Source organism: Microtus pennsylvanicus, chromosome 13 (genome assembly GCF_037038515.1).
Source record: "Microtus pennsylvanicus isolate mMicPen1 chromosome 13, mMicPen1.hap1, whole genome shotgun sequence".
In the NCBI taxonomy this organism is placed as follows: domain Eukaryota; kingdom Metazoa; phylum Chordata; class Mammalia; order Rodentia; family Cricetidae; genus Microtus; species Microtus pennsylvanicus.
The window spans coordinates 22,882,821-22,907,378 of NC_134591.1; the positions used below are offsets into that span (position 1 = coordinate 22,882,821).

Sequence of the window (24,558 nt, forward strand, 5' to 3'; positions counted from 1 at the left end):
TCATCATTTGATGGGCATCTAGGCCATTTTCAATTTTTGGCTATTGTGAATAGAGCAGTAATGAACGTTGATGAGAGGTTTCTCTGTAGGCATCTAGTCCTTTGAATATATGTTCCAGGCTATGTAGCTTGAGCACATGGTATATCTGTTTTCAGCTTTGAGGAACCTTTGCACTGCTTTCCATCATGGTCATACCAGGTTTCCCTCTCAATAGCAGTGAGAGCGGTTCTTCTCCTCCCACATTTGCTTCTGCATCTGTAGTCACTTAAAAATTCTTTTCAATTCTGACCAGTCTATAATGAAGTCTCAAAGTGGTTTTAATTTGGTGGCTAAAGCTGTTAAAAATTTTAAATGATGTTTCTCAACTATTTGTATTCCATCTTCTGAGGACTGTCTGCTTAGTTTCATGCTCCATTTTAATCTAGTTGTTCGTTTCCTTGGTGCTCAGTCTTTTTTGAGTTCTTTGTACATTTTATATACTAACCCACTGTCAGATGTATAGCTATTAAAGATGTTTCCTGTCCTGTAGGTTGTCTTCACTTGAATGATGGTGTCTTTCGCTGTATAGAAGCCTTTTAATTTCATGAGGTCCCACTTATTAGTTATTGGTCTTAATATCCATTCTATCAGGTTCCATTTAGGATGTCCTTTGTCGGTGAGTTTAAGCACATTCCCTATTTTCATCTCTATCAGGTGGAGAATATCAGGTGTATATTGAGGTCCCTGATTCATTTAGAGTTGAATTTTGTACAGACTGAGAAATAAGGATTGAGTTCAATATAACTCCCATTAGAATGCTAATGTAATTCTTTGTAGAGGTTGAATAATAATCATAAATTTCATATGTAAATACAAAAGGCCTTGCATAGCCAGAACAGTCATGAAGAATTACAACAACTTCTGGAAGTTTCACTATCCTTGATTTCAGATTATACTGCAGAGCTATGGTAATAAAATCAGTGTGGTACTACCAGGAAAGTGGTACTATTCAAACTTCCGAGCTAAGACTGAAGCTGGACTTTGTCTCACCCTGCAATAGTAGTGTTATATATTTTTGTCTGGATTGTTTCATGCCTGATACAGTATCATGGCCAGTCGTCTTATTTCTACCTGCTAATCTGTCAGTGAAATGGAAAGTACCAAGACACAAAGTTAGCACTGGGTTTGAGGTTTGACCCGTTTGCTTAGTAGATTTCTTTTTTTATAAAATGTATTCCACAACTTTTAAGTTCCCTAATTTACAATGGTAGTATCTTTTACCCACTGTCTGTGATGTAAATAAGAGCCAATTTGAAAGTGTCCAGCTCTTGTAATTATTACATACTGTATGAGTTTAGTGACTTCTGATAGTCGTTTAGCAACACATCTCTGATTTCTCCTTTTTCACAGTTTTAAAATAAGAAAATGAGTCAAAAATTATTTTAAAAATATTTAATATTTTATTTTATTTTTTGCGTAAAGAAAGATGGGTTGTTATAAAAGTCATTATATAGCTACTGACTAGTGAAATTTTTGTAATATTTAATATACTTCTCCTTTACCAATAGAAATTTTTTATTTTGGTCTTATAAATATTGGTTCATGTTTTTGTATTATGCTAGTATTTTCTTACCACTTTTCAATGTCTATTCAGTAGTCTTTATGAATTTAATGTAACTTACTTTTAAGTTGTGATGTTTATTTTCATATTTACAGACTGTCCAGTTCTAACTTTTAGAAATATCAATACAATAAATGTACTTGAACATAGACTTTCGCTTGGAAGTTTTGGGTGTAAAGTTGGAACTTTCAGATACTCAACATAATACGCAGCCCATGTTAGATAAAGAATATCCTGGTTTCATGGTATCTTCTCCAATTTTGTGTGTGTATTTTTATCTTGAAATATTGTTATAAATAATGGTGACTATCCATACGCTCAATTTTAATTAAAATGTTATAGGTAACTAATTATTTTTTAAAACTTTTTTCAAAAATTTATTTATGTGCATTGGTGTTTTTCCATGGGTGTCAGATCCCCAGAAACCGGAGTTATAGATAGTTGTGAAGTGTCATCTGAGTGCTGGGAATTGATCCAGGGTTCTCTGAAAGAGCAGCTAGCTCACTTAACAGCTGAGCCATATCTCCAGCCCAACTAACTATTTTTTAATTTTATTTTATGATGTTGAGTGTTTTGCCTGCATGTATGTCTGTGCACCATGTACCTTCCTGATGCCCGAGGAAACCAGAAGAGGGCATTAGATTATCTAGAGCCAGAGTTACAGATGATTGTGAGCTGTCATATGGGTGCTGGAAATCAAACCTACAGCCTCTGGAAGAGCAGTCATAAACTCAGAGCATTAAGAAGAGTCCTGAGACATGATCCTAGGGAGAAGAAAAGCTTCTCAGGCCAGATCTACTTTAAAAAGATTAAAACTAGGCTTCATAAACATCAAGATGATTCATAAATAAGTGAATGCAAAACCAAATTTATGTCATCATCAGCATCTTCAACAATGTCTTTTTTTCCTTCTTCTACTTTCTCCTCCTCTCTCTCCATTTTGCTGTTAAGTATTGAACACAGAACCTCACATATGCTAAGCACATACTCTGTCACTGAGCTATGAAAGGAACTCCTCAACATTCTTTAAAGGAATGAAATAAAAATCTGGCAATGACTAAGATGAAATTTATAATGTCCAGCAATCCAGTGATCAGACATGAAAAGTAGAAGCATCTGATAACCATTTAAATGTTGCAGTTATTAACTGTTAACTCATCATAATTTGTAGTTATTAAACAATGGATACTTTCTTTTTGTGTATTTCTGAGTTCACATTTTAATTACAACACTTCTCTCTTCCCTTTTCCTTCTTTCAAGCTCTCCCATATACCCTTCTGCTCTTCTTCAAATGCATGACCTCTTTTTTAAATTAATTGTTATGATATGCATATATGTATATGTTATATATTCCTATTATATATAATACAGTATATATCATATATTCCCATTATAACCTGATCAGTCCATAAAATGTTACTTCTGTGTATGTTACTTCTGGGTTAACCATTGTTGTCAGGGGTTCTGTCCTGCCTGGTCTCCACAGTCATTAAGTCCCAAAGAAATCACACAGAGGTCTACATTAGTTATAAACTGATTGGCCCATTATCTCGGGCTTCTTATTAATTCTTTTAACTTATATTAGCCCATTATTCTTGTCTATGCTAGTCACATGGCTCGGTACCTTTTTCAGTGACACAGTCACATCTTGCTTCTTCTGTAGCTGGGCCAGGACTGCAGAGGAATGGGCTTCCTCCTTCCCAGAATTCTCCTGTTCTTGTTGCCCTGCCTCTACTTCCTGCCTAGTTATTCCATCTATACTTCCTGCCTGGCTACTGGCCAATCAGCGTTTATTTAAAATATAATTGACAGAATACAGACCATTCTCCCACACCAAACTATTTAGTATTGGACAGTCAATTAGTGTGATCTTACCTGGGGAAGACTATTTCTCTGGGATTCCAGCATTCCTCAGTTGCCTGTAGTTTTTGTGTAGAGCTGAGGCCTCATGGGCTTTTCCCCATTCACTTTGGTGTGTCCTTTGGTGTTTCCTTTGGTGTTGTTCTTGTCTAGCTCATGTTTGAACTGTCATGTTGGTGAGACTTTACTGGTATAGCTTCTTATGTTACTAGGAGCCACATTCTTACATCAAAGTCTCTGATTCTTTGGCTCTTTCAATCTTTCTGTCCTCTCTTCTGCAATGTTCCCTGGATACTTTCTTGTAGACCAACTCAGATTTCAAATGCTCTCACTTCATCATGAATTTAGCATGCTATTATTTTCATGATTTCTCAAATAAAAAAAGTCCAAATATTTAACACTTTATATTGATTAAGTTTTTATATCTTAATAACTTAATGACCATTAAGAATATCACAAAGAGGAATTCTGGAAATGGAAAGTCTAGTTTTATGGACAGGAAATACAAGTACAGGCATCATTAACAGAATTCAAGAAATGGAAGAAAGGATCTCAGGTATTGAAGATACAATAAAGGAAATAGATTCATCGGTCAAATAAAAATTTAAATCTAAAAATATTCTGACAAAAGATATCCAGGAAATTTGAAACACTATGAAAAGACTGAACCTAAGAATAATAGGAAAAGAAGGAAGAGAAAACCACCTCAAAGACCCAGAAAATATTTTTAATACAATCACAGAAGAAAATTTTTCTAACCTAAAGAAGGGCATGCCTATAAAGGTACAAGAAACTTATAGAACATCAAATATATTGTCCAGAAAAGAAAGCCCCCCTCACCATATAATAATAAAAACATAAATATACAGAACAAAGAAAGACTATTAAAAGCTGCAAAGGAAAAAGTTAAAGTTACATATAAAGGCAAACCTATAGAATTATAGCTGATGTCTCAATGGAGACTCTAAAAGCCAGAAAGAAGGGCCTAGAAAGATAAGCTTCAGACTCTAAGAGTCCAGTAAAACTTTCCCAGCAAACTTTCAATCACCATATGTGGGGAAAACAAGATATTGCATGATAAAGTAAAATTTTAACCATACCCACAATCACAGCCCTATAGAAGGCACTAGAAGGGAAACTCCAGTCCAAAGGTAGTTAACTACACCAATAAAAACACGAGAAACAAATAATCTCACATCAGTAAAGCCAAAAGAAAGGAAACACACACACAATTCCACTACCACCAGTGAAATAATAAGAATTAAAAATCATTGGTTATTGATATCTCTCAATATCAGTGGTCTCAATCCCCCAATAGAGATACACATACTAACAGAATATATGTGAAAAACAGGATGCAATCTTCTATTTCATACAAGAAAACCACTTCAAGGCCAAATATAGAAAAAGTGTTGAAAAAAGATTTACCAAGTAAATATATGAAAGAAGCAAGCTGATGTAGCCATTATAGTATCTTAATAAAATAGACTTCATACCAAAATTAATTAAGGAACAAGGAAGAATACTTCATACTCATCAAAGGAAAAATCCACCAAGATGATCTTACAATTCTTGACATCTGTACCCCAAATGCAAGGCCACCCATGTTTGTAAAGGAAATAGTACTAAAGATTAAAGCACACATCAACCTTCACACATTGATAGAGGGGAACTTTAATACTCCATGCTCTTCAATGGTCATCCAGATTAAAACTAAACAGAAAAATAATGGAGCTAACAGATGTTATAAATCAAATGGACCTAACAGATATCCACCAAACCTTTTACACAAACACAAAAGAATAAACCTCAGCACCTCATGGAAAATTCTCCAAAATTGATCATATATTTGGTCAGAAAACAATTCTCAAAATATACAAGAAAATAGAAATAACCCTCTTCATCCTATCAGACCACCATGGATTAAAGCTGGATTTTCAAAAACAATAGAAACAACAGAACACCTACAAGCTCATGAAAAATAAATAACTGTTTACTGAGTTACCTCTTAGTCAAAGAAGAAATAAAGAAATTAAAGATTCTGAGAATTCAATGAAAATGAATGCACAACATACCCAAACTTATGGGATACAATGAAAGTGGTGCTAAGAGGAAAGTTCACAGTACTAAGTACCTTCATGAATAATTTGGAGAGATCTTATACTAGCAACTTAACAATACATCTGAAAACTCTAGAACAAAAAGAAGGAAACATACCCAAGAGGAGTAGATGCCAGGTTAGACTACTGTACCAGTAAAGCTTTCAGCCTTCATAGATAAAATAAACAAGGTATTCCATGATAAAGTCAAAAATTAAAAAATTCTATCTAAGCCATGCAGTGGTGGTTCACGTCTTTAATCCTAGCACTCAGGAGGCAGAGGCAGGCAGATTTCTGTGAGTTCGAGGCCAGCCTGGACTACAAAGCTGGTTTCCAGGACAGGCACCAAAGCTACTGAGAAACCCTGTCTTGAAAAACCAAACAACAACAACAACAACAACAACAACAACAAAAATTCTATCCACAAATCCAGTCCTACAGAAGGTATTAGAAGGGAAATTCCAACCCAAGACGCTTATATGCGTCCACAAAACCATAGGCAATAAATAACCTCATACTAGCATAACCAAAAAAGGAAAACACTCCCATGAGCACATAATATCACAATCAACAACTACACAATGGGAAAAAAAGCATCTTCAACAAATGGTGCTAGTCTAGTTGGATGTCAATATGTAGAAAAATGCAAACAGATTCATTTCTTTTACCCTTCAAACAGTCAAGTCCTAGTGGAACAAAAACCTTAACTTAAAACCAGGTACACAGGAGCTAATAGAATAGAAAGTGGAGAATAGCCTTGAGTGCATTGGCACAGGAAAGAACTTCCTGAACAGAACATCAACAGCACAGGCACTACGATCCACAATCAAGAAATGGCCCCTCATAAAACTGAAAAGATTCTGCAAGGCAAAAGATACCATCAATAGGACAAAAAAGGCAGCCTACAGAATGGGAAAAGTTTATTACCTACTCCACATCTGACAGAGAGTCAATATCCAAAATATATTGAACTCAAGGAACTAATACAATCAAAAAGCAGGGTACAGGTCTAAGCAGAATTCTTAACAGAGGAATTTCAAATGACTAAGAAATGCCTAAAAAATATTCTTTGACTATATTACAGTTGTCAAAATGACTATGATTAAAAACACATATGACAGCTCGTGTTGGTGAAGATGTGGGACAAATAAAAAACTTCTCTATTGCTAGTAGTAGCATAAACTTGTACAACCACTATGGAAATCAGTATATTGGCTCCTCATAGAATTGGGAATCCATCTACCTCAAGATCCTGCTATATCACTCCTGGGCATATAGCCAAAGGACACTTTCCACTATCACAAGGACACTTGCTTAACTATTTTCATAGAGGCCTCATTCACAATTGTCAGAAACTGGAAACAACCTAGATATTCTAATATCAAAGAACAAATAAAATGTGCTATATTCACACAATGGAGCATTATTGAACTGTTAAAAACAATGACATCATGAAATTTGCAGGCAAATGGATGGAACTAGAAAAGAGCATCCTGAGTGAGGTAACCCAGATTCAGAAAGACAGACACAGTATGTAATCATTTATAAGTGGACATTAGCTATAAAGTAAAGGGTAATCATGCTACAATCCACAGATGCAGAGATGCTAAGTAACAAGGAAGGCTCAAGGTGGGATGCATGGATCTCCTAGGGAAGAGGAAATATTCGTGGATTGACTGGTGGCAGGCGGGGATGGGAGCAGGAGAGATCAGAAGGGGTAAGGGGGTGGAGGGAGAGAATACTGGGAGAGATCACTGGAATTGGGTAGCATTTGGCAGGACAATGTGGAAGCCTATTGCATTGGAAACTCCTATGGAATCTTTGAGAGTAACCCTAGTAAAGAATTCTAGTAATGAGAAATAAGGAGCCTGAACGGACCATCTTCTATAGCCAGGCAAGTCTTCTAGTAGTGGGACTGGGACACCAATTCAGTCACAAAGTATCGACCTGCAATCTGTCCAGCCTCCAAGATGTACTAGCATAATGGTGGAACTGAACTTGTGGGAGTGGCCAACCAATGACTGATCCAACTTGGGCCCATACCACAAGAGGGAACCCACACCTAACACTGTCTGGATGGCCAGAAACCAGAAGTTGGATAGCCTAGAGGCCCAGTATAGAACCAAATACAGCTGGTTTAATGAAATTAAATGAAATTTAAGAAATGTAATGAAATAATTACTAATTCTGCTATACTCATAGATTGGTGTCTAGTCCAGTCTTTATCATAGAATGTGTCATCCAGCAACTGATGGAATCAGATACAGAGACCCACAGCCAAACATTAGGTGGAGCCAGGGGAACCCTGCAGAAGGTGGGGGATTATAGGACATACAGGGGTTAGGACATCACCAGAGCACAGCCCACACATAGGGCTGATAGAGACTGAAGTGACAAACACGGATCCTGTATAGATCTGAGCTAGGTCCTCTGTATACATCTTATGGTTATGTAGCTGGATGTTCGTGTGCAATTCCTAACAGTGGGAGTGGTGGGTTTCTCTGACTCTTTTGCTTGCTGTTGGGTCTCCTTTCTTTCTACTGGGTTGCCTCATCCAGCTTTGACATGAGGGTTTGCTCTTTCAAAGTTTTCTGACAACAGGTGTGTCTACAAAGCAAGATATCCTGACCTAGTGTGGTTACTTGGTGTTTTAGACATTAAGATTGTCCATAAAGGTAGATCTGCTTCACCCTGGCCAAAAGTCAGAGAATACAAGAATACTTCTACTCCTTCTTTTAAAATGAGATGTTTGACTTAAGGAGTGGCTGCCTATAGGTTACGATATAGTTGTTTGATATTTCAAGTATTGAAGCAAGTAACATTTCTGGTTGTCCTTTGTGTCATGCTAAATCAGCCTTTTGCCTTCTTCCCCTTTCTGTATTGGGGTATAAAAGTGTATGAAAAATAAACACGGGCAAATTCAGAATTCAGCATTCAGGATGTACTGAGTTGCCCTCCTGGTACTATCTTATGTCTCTGTGTTTCTTTCTTATGTCTGTTTCTCCTACCTAACGTTTCTGATCCTCAAACCCCTACCCTGGAACATATGAACCCGCCGCAGCTAAGATTGCAGCAGAAGTTACCCCAAAAAAGTGGTTCACGACACTGGGGTAGAGGTTACTTGGGAAGGGGACTGGAAAGAGTAGAGGAAGGGGAATGTGGTTGATATGCGAAGTATGAAGAAGAATAAGAGAAAAAAAGAATATATGTATGAGTTAAAATAAAAATCTATTTATTCTTCTTGGTTTTTCAAGACAGAGATTCTTGGCTATCCTGGAACTTGCTCTTTATGTAGACTAAGCTGCCTTTGAACTCATAGAGATCAACTTGCCTTTGCCTCCAGAGTGTTGAGATTAAAGATGTGCAACATCACTGTCTGGCTTGCATTTTTTTTTTCTTAACCGTAACCAATTGCTTACTAATAGGATGTGTGAGCTTGTTGGGTACTGAATAAGTTCTCCAACTATGGAATCAGCTGACCACTAAAACTCTTACTTCCGGTTTCAAATTTGCTTTACCTCTCTACTTTTTATCACAAATCAGATATCTTATGAGACAGTATTCCAAAAGGAATATAGTTCAGTCTAATATAGAAAGTTTGGACTTGTTCTGCTTTCCAGATTGTGAAATCTTAACAGATGTCAAGATTGCTAGGTTTCCGACAGACATTTAAAATATCCTCAGTGCTATTCTATCTGTTTTGGTTTTTTTTTTTTTTTTTTTTTTTTGGTTTTTCGAGACAGCTATTCTATCTGTGATACAATATTCCTGCTAGCCTTGGCACCTTCTGGATGGGAGTAACTAACTCTCTCGCAGTGTTCATTCCTAGTCTTGTAATATATGGGTTCTGGGGCATGATTGAGGTTCTACTTTGTGTTTTAAAATAGGGGATCTTATTTGAGTAGCAGAGTATCCTAAGAAACTGAACTAGGGGCTGGAGGCATGGCTCAGTTGGTAAAAATCTTTGCAGGACCAGCATGAGGACCTGAGTTGCTCCCCAACACTCATGTAAGCATCAGGCCCTAAAGTGCACTTTTATAGCTCTAGAAGCACTGGAGGAGAAGAGAGAAGCAAACCCTGAGCTCACAGGACAGCCTGCCTAGCCAAATCAATGAGCTCTCAGTTCAGTGAGAGAGTCACTATTTCAAAAGATAAGATGAACAACAGTGGAGGGCAAGGCCCGATCTTGATCTCTGGCTCCTACGTGCATATGCACACATGTAGACATGTACTTGCATTCACACATGCACAAGCATATACATATAGGGCATACACATACATATATATGTATATGTACACACAAGGGTAAAAAAAACCTTAGTAACAACAAAATCAAAAGATATTGTTCTTGATGTAAATTTTCTATAATAGAGGTTTAATGAAAAATTTGAGTAAATAGGTTTACGTAATATATTTACAAATAATCTGGAATACAAAGAAACAGTGAATAAAAATGAAACTTTAAATAGGATAAAATAAAGAAATGCATTACTGTGTGTTTTAGTTAGGGTTTTATTGCTGAAAAGAGACACCAGGACCATGGCAACTCTTATAAAAAAAAACATTTACTTGAGGTGGCAACTTACAGTTGAAGTTTAGTTGAGCATGGTAGCATAAGGGCAGATGAGTTACTGGAGCTTAGTGTGCTACATCTGGCAGGCAACAGGAAGTCAACTGACTATCACGCTGAAGGAAACTCAAGAAAAGAGACCTCAAAACCTGTCCCCATAGTGACACACATCCTCCAGCAAGACCACATATCCTAATAATGCCACTCCTTTTGCGGGCCATTTTCTTCAAACTACCACACTGTGCAAGATCACAGACATAAGCAGAAAGTGAAAACATAAAATATATTGTAAAAGTCTCTGCCCTGATGCGACAATCTGAATCAGAAAAAGCCTAGGTTTAATGAATAAAAACACTCTCTGATGATTTTTCAGACCCCCCCCCCCCACTCTCAAGAGGAATCAGGAAAGGAAGACTGGAAAACCACACATCTGTTTTCTTGGGGACAGTTTAAATACCCAGTGGGAGTGGTCTGGAGCATCTCTGGAGGAGGGGTCATCATTTGGCCTACTTTTTGAGATGCAGTAGGGTTTGGAGAGAGATAGGGGAGGGTCTTGGGGTGGAGCTTCCACCTGAACATTCCAAACTCTCTAGTATATGGATGTCGGTTCCAGAGGCTGGGTGAAGCATCCACCTGAACATATTGTATGTGTAAGGCAATATAATTGAAACCTGTTGGTATTAATGCTGTATTTTGTGTCAATCATCGTTTGTAATGTATTAAAGATATTACTATTGATCTGTTTTAAATCAATCTACTCAACTGTACTTAACAGTTCTTTGAACAAATTTTTTTCTTTGAATGAGGCATTTGACAGAAAGTGTATTCTCAACTTTGTGGAAGTTTAATCTTTGGATAGTATGAATGAAGATAACAATTGCAATTCCATATGATCTTAGTTTACATCATTGTAGAACAACTACAATTTGTTTCATTTCTGATATTAAATAAACACTATGACCTAGAAGAAACTTAGGGGAGGAAAGGGCTTATATGACTTACTCTTTCAAGTCACAGTCTATAAATGAGGATAGTCAAGGCATGAACTCAAGCAGGAACTGATGCAGAAACCACAGAAGCATGCTGCTTACTGGCTTGCTCACTTGTTTGTGCTTTCTTGTATATCTCAGGCCTATCTGCCTTAAAATGGGCTCCCACAGTGAGCTGGGCCCTTCTTTGTCATTTAAGATATTTTCTGAGAGCCACTCCACAGGCTAATCTGATCAAGGCAGTTCTTCAGTTGAGGTCCCCTCTTCCCTGGTGATTCCGGGTTGTGTCAGATCCACAGTAAGAACTAACCACACTTCCAGCCTCTATTTATCAAGTGTTTTAATAGCCTCTATTTATCAAGTGTTTATTAAGAGTAATAGTTCTTAGTTCTTCCCATATATTGAGTGAATTCTTTTAGTAACCTTGTGGTTGGCCCCTTCTATTTTACGTATGTGGGGATTGGGATTTAGAGTGGTCAAACAAATTGCATAAGCTCATGTCTAATAAGTGGTGGAATCAGAATTTGAAATGTGGATTCAGAATACTTGTTTGTAACATAAGAGCCTAGTAAACTGTTGCCCAAGTGTTGACTAACTAGCAAGTTAGGAAAAAAGAATCTAAGTTTAAGGATCTCTGGTATTTTAAAACCTTTTATTAGTAGACCAAGTGAGGAAATAGTTAAACAAAATGTCTCAGGTCTTTAGAAGATAAAGTTTGTGCTTACTAGTATTTTATTCTGTGTGTGCCATGATTAATGCAAGATTTGAACTAGGATGTATTTCAAGACAAATTCAAGGGATTGGATTTTATCACTGAACTCTAAGTCTGTTGGAGAAGTCATTATAATGACTTGGGAAGAGAATATAGCCATGCCTCATCATAATTTTGATCTATGATATTGCTGGAAGTGAAGGATTTTTGGCCTTCTTTGGCAGGCAGTTCATTGGTCTGCTCTTCCTGTGCCCTCTACTTCTTAACTTTCCTTATTTTTGTCACTCTTACCCTTCTCCGTGCAAAAATATAATTTGGTTTCTATGAATGTTTTAGCTGTCTTGCATTTTCCTGAAACTTCTGTGGTCTTAGGAGGTCATGATTATAGTGTAGTTTTTGTACCTGGCAGTACTTAATAAAACCTTAAATTTAATCAAAAGTTTTATGCAATGTCTAGTATGTGCATAACATTTTACAAGTTGCATGCAGAGTTGAGGATAAGGTGGTTCTGGAAAAATGTGATGCTTCTCCTACAGTGCTTATTAAGGAAGCATGTCTCTCTGCAATTGTTCTCTGTGTCAACACAGTTTGGTTTACAGTGCTTGTTAATTACAGGAATACATTTTTTATTTCCTAGCTTTATGTAGGACCAGAATTTCTGGAGGTCTAAGGAAGATTAAATATTTATCATAAGGAATTTAAATCTGACAGTAGATACAGTGGTTAGAAGTACAGACTTAGAAGTCATATTTGTACGAGTTTAAATTCCTGTGTATTTCTTTGGCATTCTTAAGCCTTTCTGTGCATCCTGTTTGCACATATTTTAGGATGATGTTTAGGTTCTGGCAGCAAGATGACACTTGCTATGAAGCCAGAACTCATGAGATGGAAGGAGAGAACCAATTTTATACAAGTTGTCCTCTGACCCCATGTGCCATGGCACACATGTACCCTTCCCCAAATAAGAGAGTATAAAAATTGAGCTTTAAAAGGGAAATAGAGAAGATGCAGGTAAAGAATTTCATTAAAGTCTGGTCCACAGACTGGTGCTAACAAACGACAGTCATACTAAAAGTCCTCACAGGTGTGGAAACCTTGATCAAAGGTTGCATGGGGAAGGCATTTTTGTTCACTTTAGAGAACGTGTGGACAAGGGGTTTATATGTGGCTATTTCACTCACCAGGCTGTGAATTTGTTTAAGATATTCTTTTGTTTTAATTCACCCATAACTTGCTAATAAATTGTGGTTTCTCAATATTTAGGAGTGGGTTGGGCCCCCTTCTTGCTAAAACAGCTTCCTGGGTAATGCTGGTGTGCACTGAGAGCGTGTGCTTTAGAAGAAAAACAAAACTATAAAGTGGATATTTTGCTACCCTTATGAATGGAAAAAATTCCAAGCTCCAATTTTACAGTTATAAAGATCAGAAAAATTTTATATCATTTATTGCAGTTTATTCTAATTACCTGAAAAGAAGCTATGCTTAATAACCAGTGATTATGAACATTGACTCTGTCCCTGGCCACTTAGTTGACTACTTGTGTTACTCAGTCAGATATTTTATACATTCATTTTTAATGCCTTAGCATGTTTTAGTAAAATAAAAATGAGTTGTTTTGAGTTAAATGCATATATAGGCATTATGATAGTACCTGGCAAATAGTAAGTTTATTTTCATTATTATTTTGTATTACAGCTTAAATTCAGTAAACTTGTCAATGTGTTTATATAGAATCTTGAGAAAAATCAGTTAATATCATCTCTATAATAGGCTTCCAAGGTTTATTCTTAGCCTGTTTTATGTTACTATTGTTCTTTAATATTATATTTACTTGTATTCATCAACTCTAAAAATGATGTATATTGTATTTAAATTAAAAAATTGATGAATGCCAGGTGTTACTTTTCATGTATACATGTTTGAAATTAAGCCAAAGCAGAGTGCTTTATTTTCTATTTGTTTTATTCTTCTCAATGTTGCATATTTGCATATATTATACAGATACTGTTTTTTTGCTTTTTAATTTTTTTCTTTTTGGGAGGAGAATCATTTATGTTTTTTGAACTCTCCTATTTTCAATCCCCTCCCTTCTTAATTGGGTCTGGAAATAAAACTCTATCCTAAAAATCAGTAATTCTCAAAGGTTCTGCAATAGGTAAGTGAATTCTTAGTTTTAAATAATATTATTTATTTAGGATATCATGTTGTAACCTTGAGATATGTATTTAAAGACTTAAGTATAGAAAAATAAATGCTCATTTTCCATTTTTGTGCTTGGTGTTAAAGTATAGAAGCTCAGTGAGTGGACCGCTGCCATGGTAAGGTTACGCTATGTTCTCATCACTCAGAAACAGTCTCTCCTGCTCCGTTCCACCCCTAAACACATGGGCTGCACAGCTGCTATATGGCTGTGTACTGTCCCATGTGTATTAGGCCCACACAGCCTGCAAAGAGGTTGCATTTTGGAGCATGGTAGTAGCATGGCTGGCTGGAGACCCCAGAAGTGTAGCTGCCAGAATTCTGCCATCTGGCAGTGTTGCTGCTAGGCTGTTCTACTCAGTGCATAAGTCTGTTTTTGCTGAGCCGTTGTTCTGTTGCCACAGCTATGAAGGCAGAGATATGGATGGTTGGTCATGGGAGCTAGCATGAAGATGTTTAATTAGAAACACTCTATGTTTAAGGTGAGAGAACATGCAGTCAAAGTGGGAAGAAATGCATTTGAACCTTCACAATAGATTCTAAATGCTTGACATAGTTTTTTTTTTAACTTTTATGAAGACCTTTAAATTAAAGAATTACAAGAGTATGGTATAGAATAGCTGTCTTAAAATTCTGATCATTTTATACACAGTGGAAGGTGATACAGAAACACAGTTTTTAAAAGAAAAATACTCATGAGTGACTTTATTTAGTGAAAGTTTATTTTCATTTCATCAAAATTTCTCCCATACTTTGAATGTAATTCAACAGTCAAAGAAAAAGAAAAGAGAATTACATAGTTTATGTATATGCCTATCTGCATATGAGAGCATAAACTATTGACATGATAATTGCAGTCACGCCTGAGTGAGCAGTGGCCTGTGGGAATTCAGCTGGTGATACACCAACTGGATGGCTGCTCAGGACACAGCACAAAATGCAAGGTGCAAGTTAGCACTTTATTCAGCACAGGCAGGCATCATTTAAAGTCCTTGGGGCAGCCCTGGGATGTGCAGATGTTAGAACAGCCTGCTCTGAACATCGTAAGAAACGCCTGTGCTCTGAGTGAGAAATATTTGCACAATTATTAAAGTCATATAATAAATAATGTTGCCTGTGTCTTTCGTGAATACTTTATGTAATGAGTTGAGTATATGTAGAAGTATCTGGACTTTTGGGTAACAGAGAAATATCGGAAAATCAAGACATTAGTTTATAATCACGAAACAGAATATGTCATGAGCTTCAACTTTAGAAATGAATTCAGTAGGTATTTTAAATGTAAAGTAATATTCATATAAATATAATATTACTTATTTACTTAAAATATTCATAATTTTTCATAATGATGTTTTGATATCATTGACAGAATCAGATATCTTGCCTGCTTTTATTCTGTATTCTACTTTGGGCCTACTTGATTTGATATGGAAAACAAATTAGTTATTTTTCATGTGTGAGGCTTATTTCACAGTCCAGGTTCTGATTTTAAGATATAAATTTAGACGTTTATTTTTAAAATACAGTAGTTCTAAATTTTATTTATTTAATACATTGAAATTTTATGTAAAAGCTACAGTGTTATAGTGTTAATTTTATGTAACTCTGAAATACTGCAACAGATGTTTTGTCTGTATTAGGGTCTAGAAACAATATAGTAGCACTTTTCTTAAAAATAGTTCTTACTGTGGGCTAGAAACTATGTGTGAGATAGTTTTGCAACTGCTTTTCTAGTTTTTCTTAGCAGTTTCTCCACAGCAACTCTGCATATTCAAAACATAAAAACAGTCAGATCACTTCATAGATGAAAGGATTAAGAGATTGGTAATAGTATAATTTGGGGTTCCCTAACTTCCATGTTTATCAGTCTTCCTGTTTTGGAATCTAAATGTTTACTAGAAATTGGGAATATTTTTGAAAATAGAAGCCAATACTACATATAAAATGTATAGTTAAGAGATAATACATTCAGATGAGAGAAAGTCCATGTGGCTTTATTTTGTTCTTTATTATTATGTATTTGTCAATTAAGAAGAACCAACCTCTGTAAGTTTTGCTTTTTAATTTTCTTTGTTTTGTAATTCATACCAATATCATTATCTCATTTACAGTTAAATGTTTCTTTTAGACTCTAATATTTCATTTTGACATCTCATTAAAAATGGGCTCAAGCCCAGAAAAATATGATCCTGTCATATTGTATAATATATGGCATGGTCTATAACAGTAAAAATTTGTTTCTTAATGATTTAGAATAATTTCTCAGTTTTTTAGTTTAGAAAAATGGCACCAGGTCAGCACGGCAGTTCCTGTGTCTGAGCGCAGCAGAGGATGTGTTTGCATGGGTGAGACTCCGGGGAAGGGGCTGGGGCTGTAAGCCTGTGCACATCTGACAGCCTTTCTTCACTCCATTTTTCATCCTAAAAAAGTCGGCAAATATTCTTAGCTCACATCATTATTGCACATCAGTGGATCTAATTAGCTAAACAGGAGTTTGTTTCAGTCATTGATCATCATCAACTTCTTGACAGTGGTTTTTTTTTTTTGAGGATCCTTTTTAAAAGGATGTCTTGCAATACTGTATATTAATTGTATTATCCACATAAATTTGTGATGTTATAAACAATCTTTTTTTGATCATAACTTCTAAATAAAAAGTACTGGTACATGTTGAAGAATGTTCAGCTGGGAACATTTTATTGTATTGGAAATATTAATTATCCTGGGCCAGAAGCAGAGTTGTTGAACTAATTTGCATCAAGATTTTGAGTTGTCATTTTTTTTTTCATTTCAAAATTTCAGTCAGTTTTAGATTTTTTTGTTATAAAATATATCACTAAAGTTTATCTTTGAAGTTTATACTTTATATAATGTACTTAATTTGTGATCTATAACTGCAATATTGTGTTACCTGGTCTCTTTGTAGCCATGTAAATGATTGCTGTTACACTAGAAATTAGTGTGTATCTAAACAACTTGAAGTCAGTCTAGCTGTAACAAAATACATGTGCATACTCAAGTGGTTCAAACAACAAAAATGTTTCTTTTTTATTGTTTTTATTGAGCTATACATTTTTTCCACTCCCCTACCTTCCTCCCCTCTCCTCTTCTACCTTCTCTGTGACTTCCACGCTTCCAATTAACTCAGGAGATCTTGTCTTTCCTGTTTAGATCCATGTATGTCTCTCTTAGGGTCCTCTTTGTTGTCTAGGTTCTCAGGGATTGTGGACTGTAGGCTGGTCTTTCTTTTCTTTATGTCTAAAAGTCACTTATGAGTGAGTAATATGATATTTGTCTTTCTGGGTCTGGGTTACCTCACTCAATATGTTTTTTTCTAGATTCATCCATTTGCCTGCAAATTTCAAGATGTCATTGTTTACTTCTGGCTAGTACTCCATTGTGTAAATGCACTGCATTTCCTTCATCCGTTCTTCAGTTGAGGGGCATCTAGGTTGTTTCTAGGTTCTGGCTATTAGGAATAATGCTGATGTGAACATAGTTGAGCAATGTCCTTGTGTCTTGGGTTTATACCCAAAGGATGCACAATCATAACACAAAACAGTCATTTCTTAATGTTCCTCAAGTTAGCATATTCAAATGAAGATACTGGCAAAAATGCTGTATTTCTCAATGGCTACTCTTTTGTATCCTTGTAAGGTAAGCTGGGGTGGGAGATCATCTAATGTCTTTCTTAGGGGTGTTGTAATAATTAACAAGGGCCCTGCCTCTCTGAGCATCAGTTTTGAAGTTCCCACTTTCAAATATCAAAATTGGGAATAGAGTTTCCACATAGGTATTTGAGAGGAAAACACACATTTAGTGCTCCTTGCTTGGAATTTGTGGTTCAGCATGTCTGGAGTTTCGTGAAGAACTTGCATTTCTGACTGGGGCAATTCTCAATGAATGCTATTACTTTTGCAGTCTATGAGAACTAGTGGGTAGAATGCGGATACATTTCTATATTGACCTGTCGGAAAAGTCACCCTGACATCAGATTTGGAAGCTGCTAATACTTTTGTTGAGGTTGGTGGTGTATATTTGATTTTATCTTACTCTCAGTGGGGTCAACAGGATTGATTTGGCACTTTTGATTATCATATATTCATTACAGAAGAGCTGATTAGAACTTTTTTTCTTCAAGATGGGGCTTTCTATAGCTTTGGAGCCTGTCCTAGAACTCACTCTGTAGACCAGGCTGGCCTCGAACTCATAGAAATCCACCTGTCTCTGGCTCCAAAGTATTTGGATTAAAGATGTTACCACCATCGCCTGGTTTGGAAGAACTCTTAACACTATAAATTTACTAATGTATGGAAAGTTCAAAATAAATCATTTGGGGTCTGAGAATCTAATTCACTCAGGATGTTGTCTGCAGCATGAGCATTGAGATCTGCTATCACCAGAACCCAAAGAAAAGCTATGTGTGCCTATAGTTAGCCAGCCTTGCCCAGTTGAACCTCGGTCATAATGAGAGACCTGTCTCAAAAAGCAAAGTGGGCTCACAAGGCCTCAACTCTATACAGAGAATTGTAGGTACTTAAGGAATGTTAGGAGCAGGAGAAGTAGCCTTCCACAGGAAAAAGCACAGCAATTGATTATTCAGTATCAAATAGTCCCCCCAAACATATATTAAATAGGGACCTCAGCCATTTTTCCCGGGTTTGAAACCTAACAGTTAGAAGTATATTTTGTCAGGCATAAGGATAACAAAAAGCCTCCTTGCTTTCTGATCCTATTTGCTTGGAATACGTTTTTTCCATCCTTCTACTCTCAAATCCAGAGAGCAGCAGATTACCTCCATAACCGTCATATCCCTGTTACGTCGATGGGCACATCTTGACTAGCTTCATGTTTTTGTAAGAACAGAGTTCCTGGGAAGAAGGTTTATAATCTATAACCTACCTTATTTCCTCCCAGTAGACATTCTTAATCACCATTCTTCTACAAAAGCTCTCATCAAGATTATTAGAGACCTGAATGTAGATAAACCCAGCCATCAGTAAAAGCATTCATCTGCTTTAGCATATAACTGTTGTCATATTTTTAATGCCATCATTTTCTCTGTAGCATCCTGGATGAGTACTTTATTTTTATTTATTTTTGCTTCAATTGGTAGAAGTTTTATTTTCACAATTTTGAAATATGCGATAACATTTACCTGTTATTCTTTTTTATCTAATTTATTAATTATTGGTTTTTCTAATATATAATATATATCCATATATATGCATGTTACATTTTATCTAGAGGATTACATCTGATTATTGAGCTGGTATGTTAGTGTATGTGGGTTCATGTGTTTTAGAGTTTTGTTTGTTTATGGGCACAACTTGAAATTACATTTTGTTGTCTACTTCCTTTACCAGAATTCCTTTTTGTTTAATGTTCTTTTTTCTCTAGAAATGTTATGATTGTTACAAAGTTGTCAAAGTCACTTCAGCCCACCCTCGTGCAGTAGGTTTTATATTGGTAACCTGAGGCTTCAGTAACAGTGGACATTTAGGTTTGGGCTGGAGGATGTTTTGATTTAAACTCATCTTAGGCTGTTACCTATCTATAAACTTTTGTCTTTATAGGCTTTCTATACACACGCCTTAGTTTTCAGCAAAGGCAGATAAAGCTTTCTCTAGCCTCTCTTCAAGTGCCTTAGACCTGTCTTGGTTTCAAATTACAAGTGCGGAAGTGCTTGTTTCCTGTTGTCCCAGCTCAGGTCCTATCCATTTCAGCCTACATTGGAAGGCAGTAGAGAGCATCTTCATGTCCATTTATAGCTCTATGTTTGCTGAGTTTGTGGTTAGTGGGGTCTTTTAGCCATGGTGACCTTGTCTCTTGTTTTCTATTAGTAGTGTCTGTGAAGAGAGGGAGCCTGACGTGCGCACTTGTTATGTAAACCCTGTTAAAGTGAGCACAAAGTCTTTTCCAAGACTCTGACACCTAAGGACTGCCACTCGTTCCTCTGTCATCCGTGTCCCTTTGGTCAATCTCTGTGCCTACTTATGATGCTTTCTCCTCCTTTTGTATTGATTCTTTGATAGTGAGTTGTTTAACCAGAGTTCTGTTTATTCTATCTTAAAATTTTTCAAAAACTACGTTTATGAAAATTTCCATTTGTTAAATTAATGTCAGCTCTTCCTTTATTTTGTTATGTAATACAATTTGTTTTTATTTTAAAAAAGTAGTCATTATTTACATGTATTATATTGTTTGTTTCTCAGAGAACTATGCTTTAGTTGTATAATTTCCATATAATTAGTAATATTCTCACAGATTGAAAGCACATAGATAAATATTAGTATTCTAGTATTTCTTAGCCCAGATATTGGGTGTTCATAAATCTGTTTTTTCTCTCTTTAGAGTCTTTACCTAAAATCTGTTTTCCAGAAAACTAAAAATACATTGTGAAATGTATGGCGATAAACATAAAACACTGAATAAGATCTGACACATCTGATACATTTCCTCTGGTAAAAGTTCAGTGCTGAGACATGGGTTGCTTCCTGGGCCACATGTATGAGGAGCCCTTTCCTAACATATCATTCTTTTCCTTTACCCCAGAGTCTAGTAGACTAAATTCCTCTGGATTCTTTGATTATCGATCTCTTCTACATATTTTTAATCTTTGAAAGTTCCCTGTGTTTATACAATATATATTGATCATATCTACCCCAACTACCCCCTTTTCTTACTAGCTCCCCACCCTATTTCTCCCCAAACATTGTATTTCAATTTAATTTTGTTTTTGTTTTAAATAACCATTTGGGTTTATTTAATGTTGCACATATAAACTTAAGTGTGTGGGCAGTCACTGGGGCACGGGAACCGGCCAGTGGGCATGTTTCCAGGGGAAATGACTGTTCGTCACCAGCCATCAACTGCCCTTAGCCCCTCTGATAGGCTTTGGGGGGGGCTTATGTGTCAGTTGACTGCCTTATTCAGGTGACCACAGCTCCTATGAGTTGACACATACAACAACTTTGTCATGTCTGGAAGTCAGCATCTTAGAGTTCTCCCATAGATGATCTGACATTTAAAAGCCTGTCCACAGCTGAGTACTCATGGTTATTTGTGCATCAGCCACTACCTACTGACAAGAGAAGCTTCTCTGGTTAACGTTGAGAGCAACAGAGATATATGAGTATAAACATGTGTATTTAGAATTTAGTTTGACATCATGACCGTTTGGCAAAACAACAGTCGGTTCCCCCAGGACCTATTATCTCCCAAGTCATGGGCTTTTTATCATGTTTGTAGTACCATGCAGAAATTCCCTCCTGTGGAGGAAGTAACCCCGTATAACTTTCATGCCATTTTTACCTCATGGACACATCTTGTCAGCAGGTCAGGACTAAAGCATGTAGTGTTCAGTATTGGATAAGGCCTTTGAATGTGTTTATCATCCATCTATAAAAAGGCTTATATTAATAAGAGCAGTTTTTCTTATTTATTAAATTCTTGAAAATTATTTTATGATCAAAGTTAACTTATGTTTAATTATGTTTCACACATTGATTATCATCTAGCTATACCTAGAAACTGAACTGTTTCTTGAAAATGAAGTTGTCAGTTGTCAGCAGTGGGTAAGTTGCTGTCATCTGCCATATGGTTTCTGATTAATTCTTCAAGAGCTGATGACACAACATAATTCAGTTCTTTATGCTTTAAAATTATGTTTGTTACCAGGATGTGAACATTTAAAGGTTTGGTTATGAGCTGAGAGAGTGGTAGATACTGCTTAGCATAGAGGAGATTCTGGGAAGCAACACAACAGCAACAGTAATCATTGGGATGCCTAGGAATTATGACTAATAAACACTATTTTTCTCTTTCTAGAGAAAAACAGAAATCTGAAGTCAAAGACCGAAAAGTTCTGGAAATTTTACAAGTCAAGGATGTTAAAATACAAGAACTGGAGCAGGTTGTATTCTAATAGAAATATCAAATATTATATTTGCTTCAGGTTGTAGATATTTAAAATTATTTGAAATTTGTGTTATAGTATAGTATCATTAAGAATATCAGAATTATTCATGAAAGAATTGTTTTGAAATTACTGTAGTCAATTTTTTATTATTACACCATATTTTTACCCTACTCTTTGTCTTCTAGGTTGATTAGGTATAAAACTCATTAAAATGCTTAACAGGCTTTTGGGGATTTTAAAATAATATATATCATTCATTGTTTTATTGTATTTTATTTTTTCTACATTATTAGTCATGTGTTTCTGATGCATACATTTTTACATGGATTTGGTTATAGAAAATATTCACAATAATTGGTACTGTTCTATTTTACCATTGAAAATTTGTATTATTGAAAGTTTGTACAATTATTTGCATTATTTACAGTCCTATCTTTTACATATAACTTAAATCACAGAATTAAACAAAAATTTATAGTTTGCATGTATTTTTATAATCAGAAAGTGAGTACCACAAAAATGTGTGTCCTCTCCCTGGACCACAAAATTCCATCCAATGATACTGTGGGGTGCATTTCACAGTCAAAGCATACCATTCTACTTTGTCTCCCATGTCTCTTCTCTAGCTCACATTGCAAAATAGATCTAGTCTATCTCTAAGAGTTCCTTATAGTCTCAGTACTAGCATTTTTCAGAGCTCTAAGCTGCAAGTCTCTTCTGAGACCCAATGCAAACTCTTATTTATTGGCCCCTGTAAAATTAAAAAAAAAGAAAATAAAAGAGCAGTATAGACTTCCAGTATAGACTTCTAGCACAGCATAAACATACCCATACAAAATTAGAAGAACAGGACATAGGAAGGAGAGATGGAACGAAAGCAAGACCCAACCCAGCAGGATAAACAGTAAGTCCTGGAGCTTTATTTTTGGCATATGGGGCACATGACAGTGTGATCTGGGCCCCGAAGGACTTGGGCAGTTCTGCACTGTTATCCTTGCCATTTACAGTCACATGGGCTCTCTTTGGAGCTAGATGGGCTCTCTGCTGCTTTCCCTGACAGATAGTATGCATTGCTGGCGTTTCTTCCCTCTTTTGGCCTACACCAAGGTTTTATTTTACTCTTACAATCTCATGAATTGTTCTCTCCAGGGCTGTTGGAAGGGATGCTGGAATTGTTATACAAAGCTTGTCTTCCTAACCCTTCCTTTAAAATTTGGGTGAGATGACATGATTCTTGATTCTATATATCTCTAAAACTAAATCATGTGAACTATACCTCTTTACATCATGGATGCAGTAGTCTCTGAACACACAAATGGCTGGTAATGCGGGGAAGCACTTCCTTAGCTGGCCCTGTACAGGCAGAGTGCCACACAGGTCTTATCCTAAGTCCAGGTGTTTCAAATGAGCTAAAACCTCTACATACTTGATCCTGAAATGGGTGGAGTTCAGCTATTTCTGAGGCGCTACTATCTTTCCTCTTGTCTAGCTGTAACAAACCTGGGCTCTTTTCAAAAGCTCTGGTGTCTTTCGTATCTACGGTTCCTTGGCCCCACCTTTCACTGTGCTCATTTTATGGAATAGCTGGAATACTTCAAATCCTCATGCTCTCCACTTTTTCTGTAAGCCTGACTGTGTGCCTCTCGTAATAATCATGCTACCACCTCTGTGCTGGCTGCCTTTGCAGTTTTGTTCGCCAGATTAATTAGTCTGTCATTTAAAACTTAGCCTCTCACAAATTTTCAGGACACAAACTACAAACTCTTCATGAGAATGCATCACAGATCCTCTCTGTTCCAATTCCCACTTGAGTCCTTGTTTCCATGACACGTCACAAGCACACCACATTTTGTTCAGCATTCTCCTCTGAGTTTTTGACCAAACTGCTTACAACATTGTAGATCTTCTATAGTCTTGTTGTATGACAAGATTTCCTAGGGAGACACAGCATACATGTCTACTCACCTTGGATGGGGAGCCCGTGACAGACCAAAGTATAGTTATCACCAAAGTCCAAGTTGGTCAGTCACTGAGTTTTATTTGGGGTCACTTACAGGAATATGGGTGAGGTGTTACTTACAGGAATATGGGTGAGGTGTTACAGGAACAGACGTGACAAAAAGACAGCTGCATCACCAACATGTACCCCAGGATGGGCAACAGCTCACCAAACCTGGAAAGCTGGAGCCCACTGCACAGCCGCAGCAGTGGAACAAACTGAAGGGTGTTCTTTCCTGGTGGCTCAGTTGGTCTTCTAGGCAGGCTGGCTGATGTTTCTGCTTCTTCCAGGCTGCTCTGCTCTCTGTTTCTTGTTTGCAGTTTGTCCGAGAGTCTTCTCTGCAATTTGAATTTTAAAGAGTGACATCCCTCTTAGGATGGAGGGACCTAATGAATGTGGTCAATTTTAAGGACTTCCTCAAGTTACTTCGAGCTGTTTCCCTTCTGTCATAAGGAGCCTCCCTGCAGGATGGAGTGTTTCAATGTAGGAAGGAACTACTACATAAGAAGCCTCTATCTCCATTCTTCCATTACAATAGGCTCTATGTCAATCTCATAGTTCACATTTCCTCACTTTTCCATATTTTCCCACAGACTAATACCAAACAGT

At 36.5% G+C, this 24,558-nt stretch overlaps 1 protein-coding gene across 6 annotated transcripts in view; it reads left to right on the top strand.

Annotated features, from left to right (window-relative positions):
• Positions 1-24,558, top strand: part of Cntln (centlein) — a 248,432-nt gene that overhangs the window by 50,001 nt on the left and 173,873 nt on the right. For all 6 annotated transcript variants that reach the window (XM_075945721.1, XM_075945722.1, XM_075945720.1 and 3 more), the window contains exon 3: positions 21,860-21,944. In XM_075945721.1, coding sequence (XP_075801836.1) covers positions 21,860-21,944 — 85 coding nt within the window. The remainder of the gene's footprint in view (positions 1-21,859; positions 21,945-24,558) is intronic.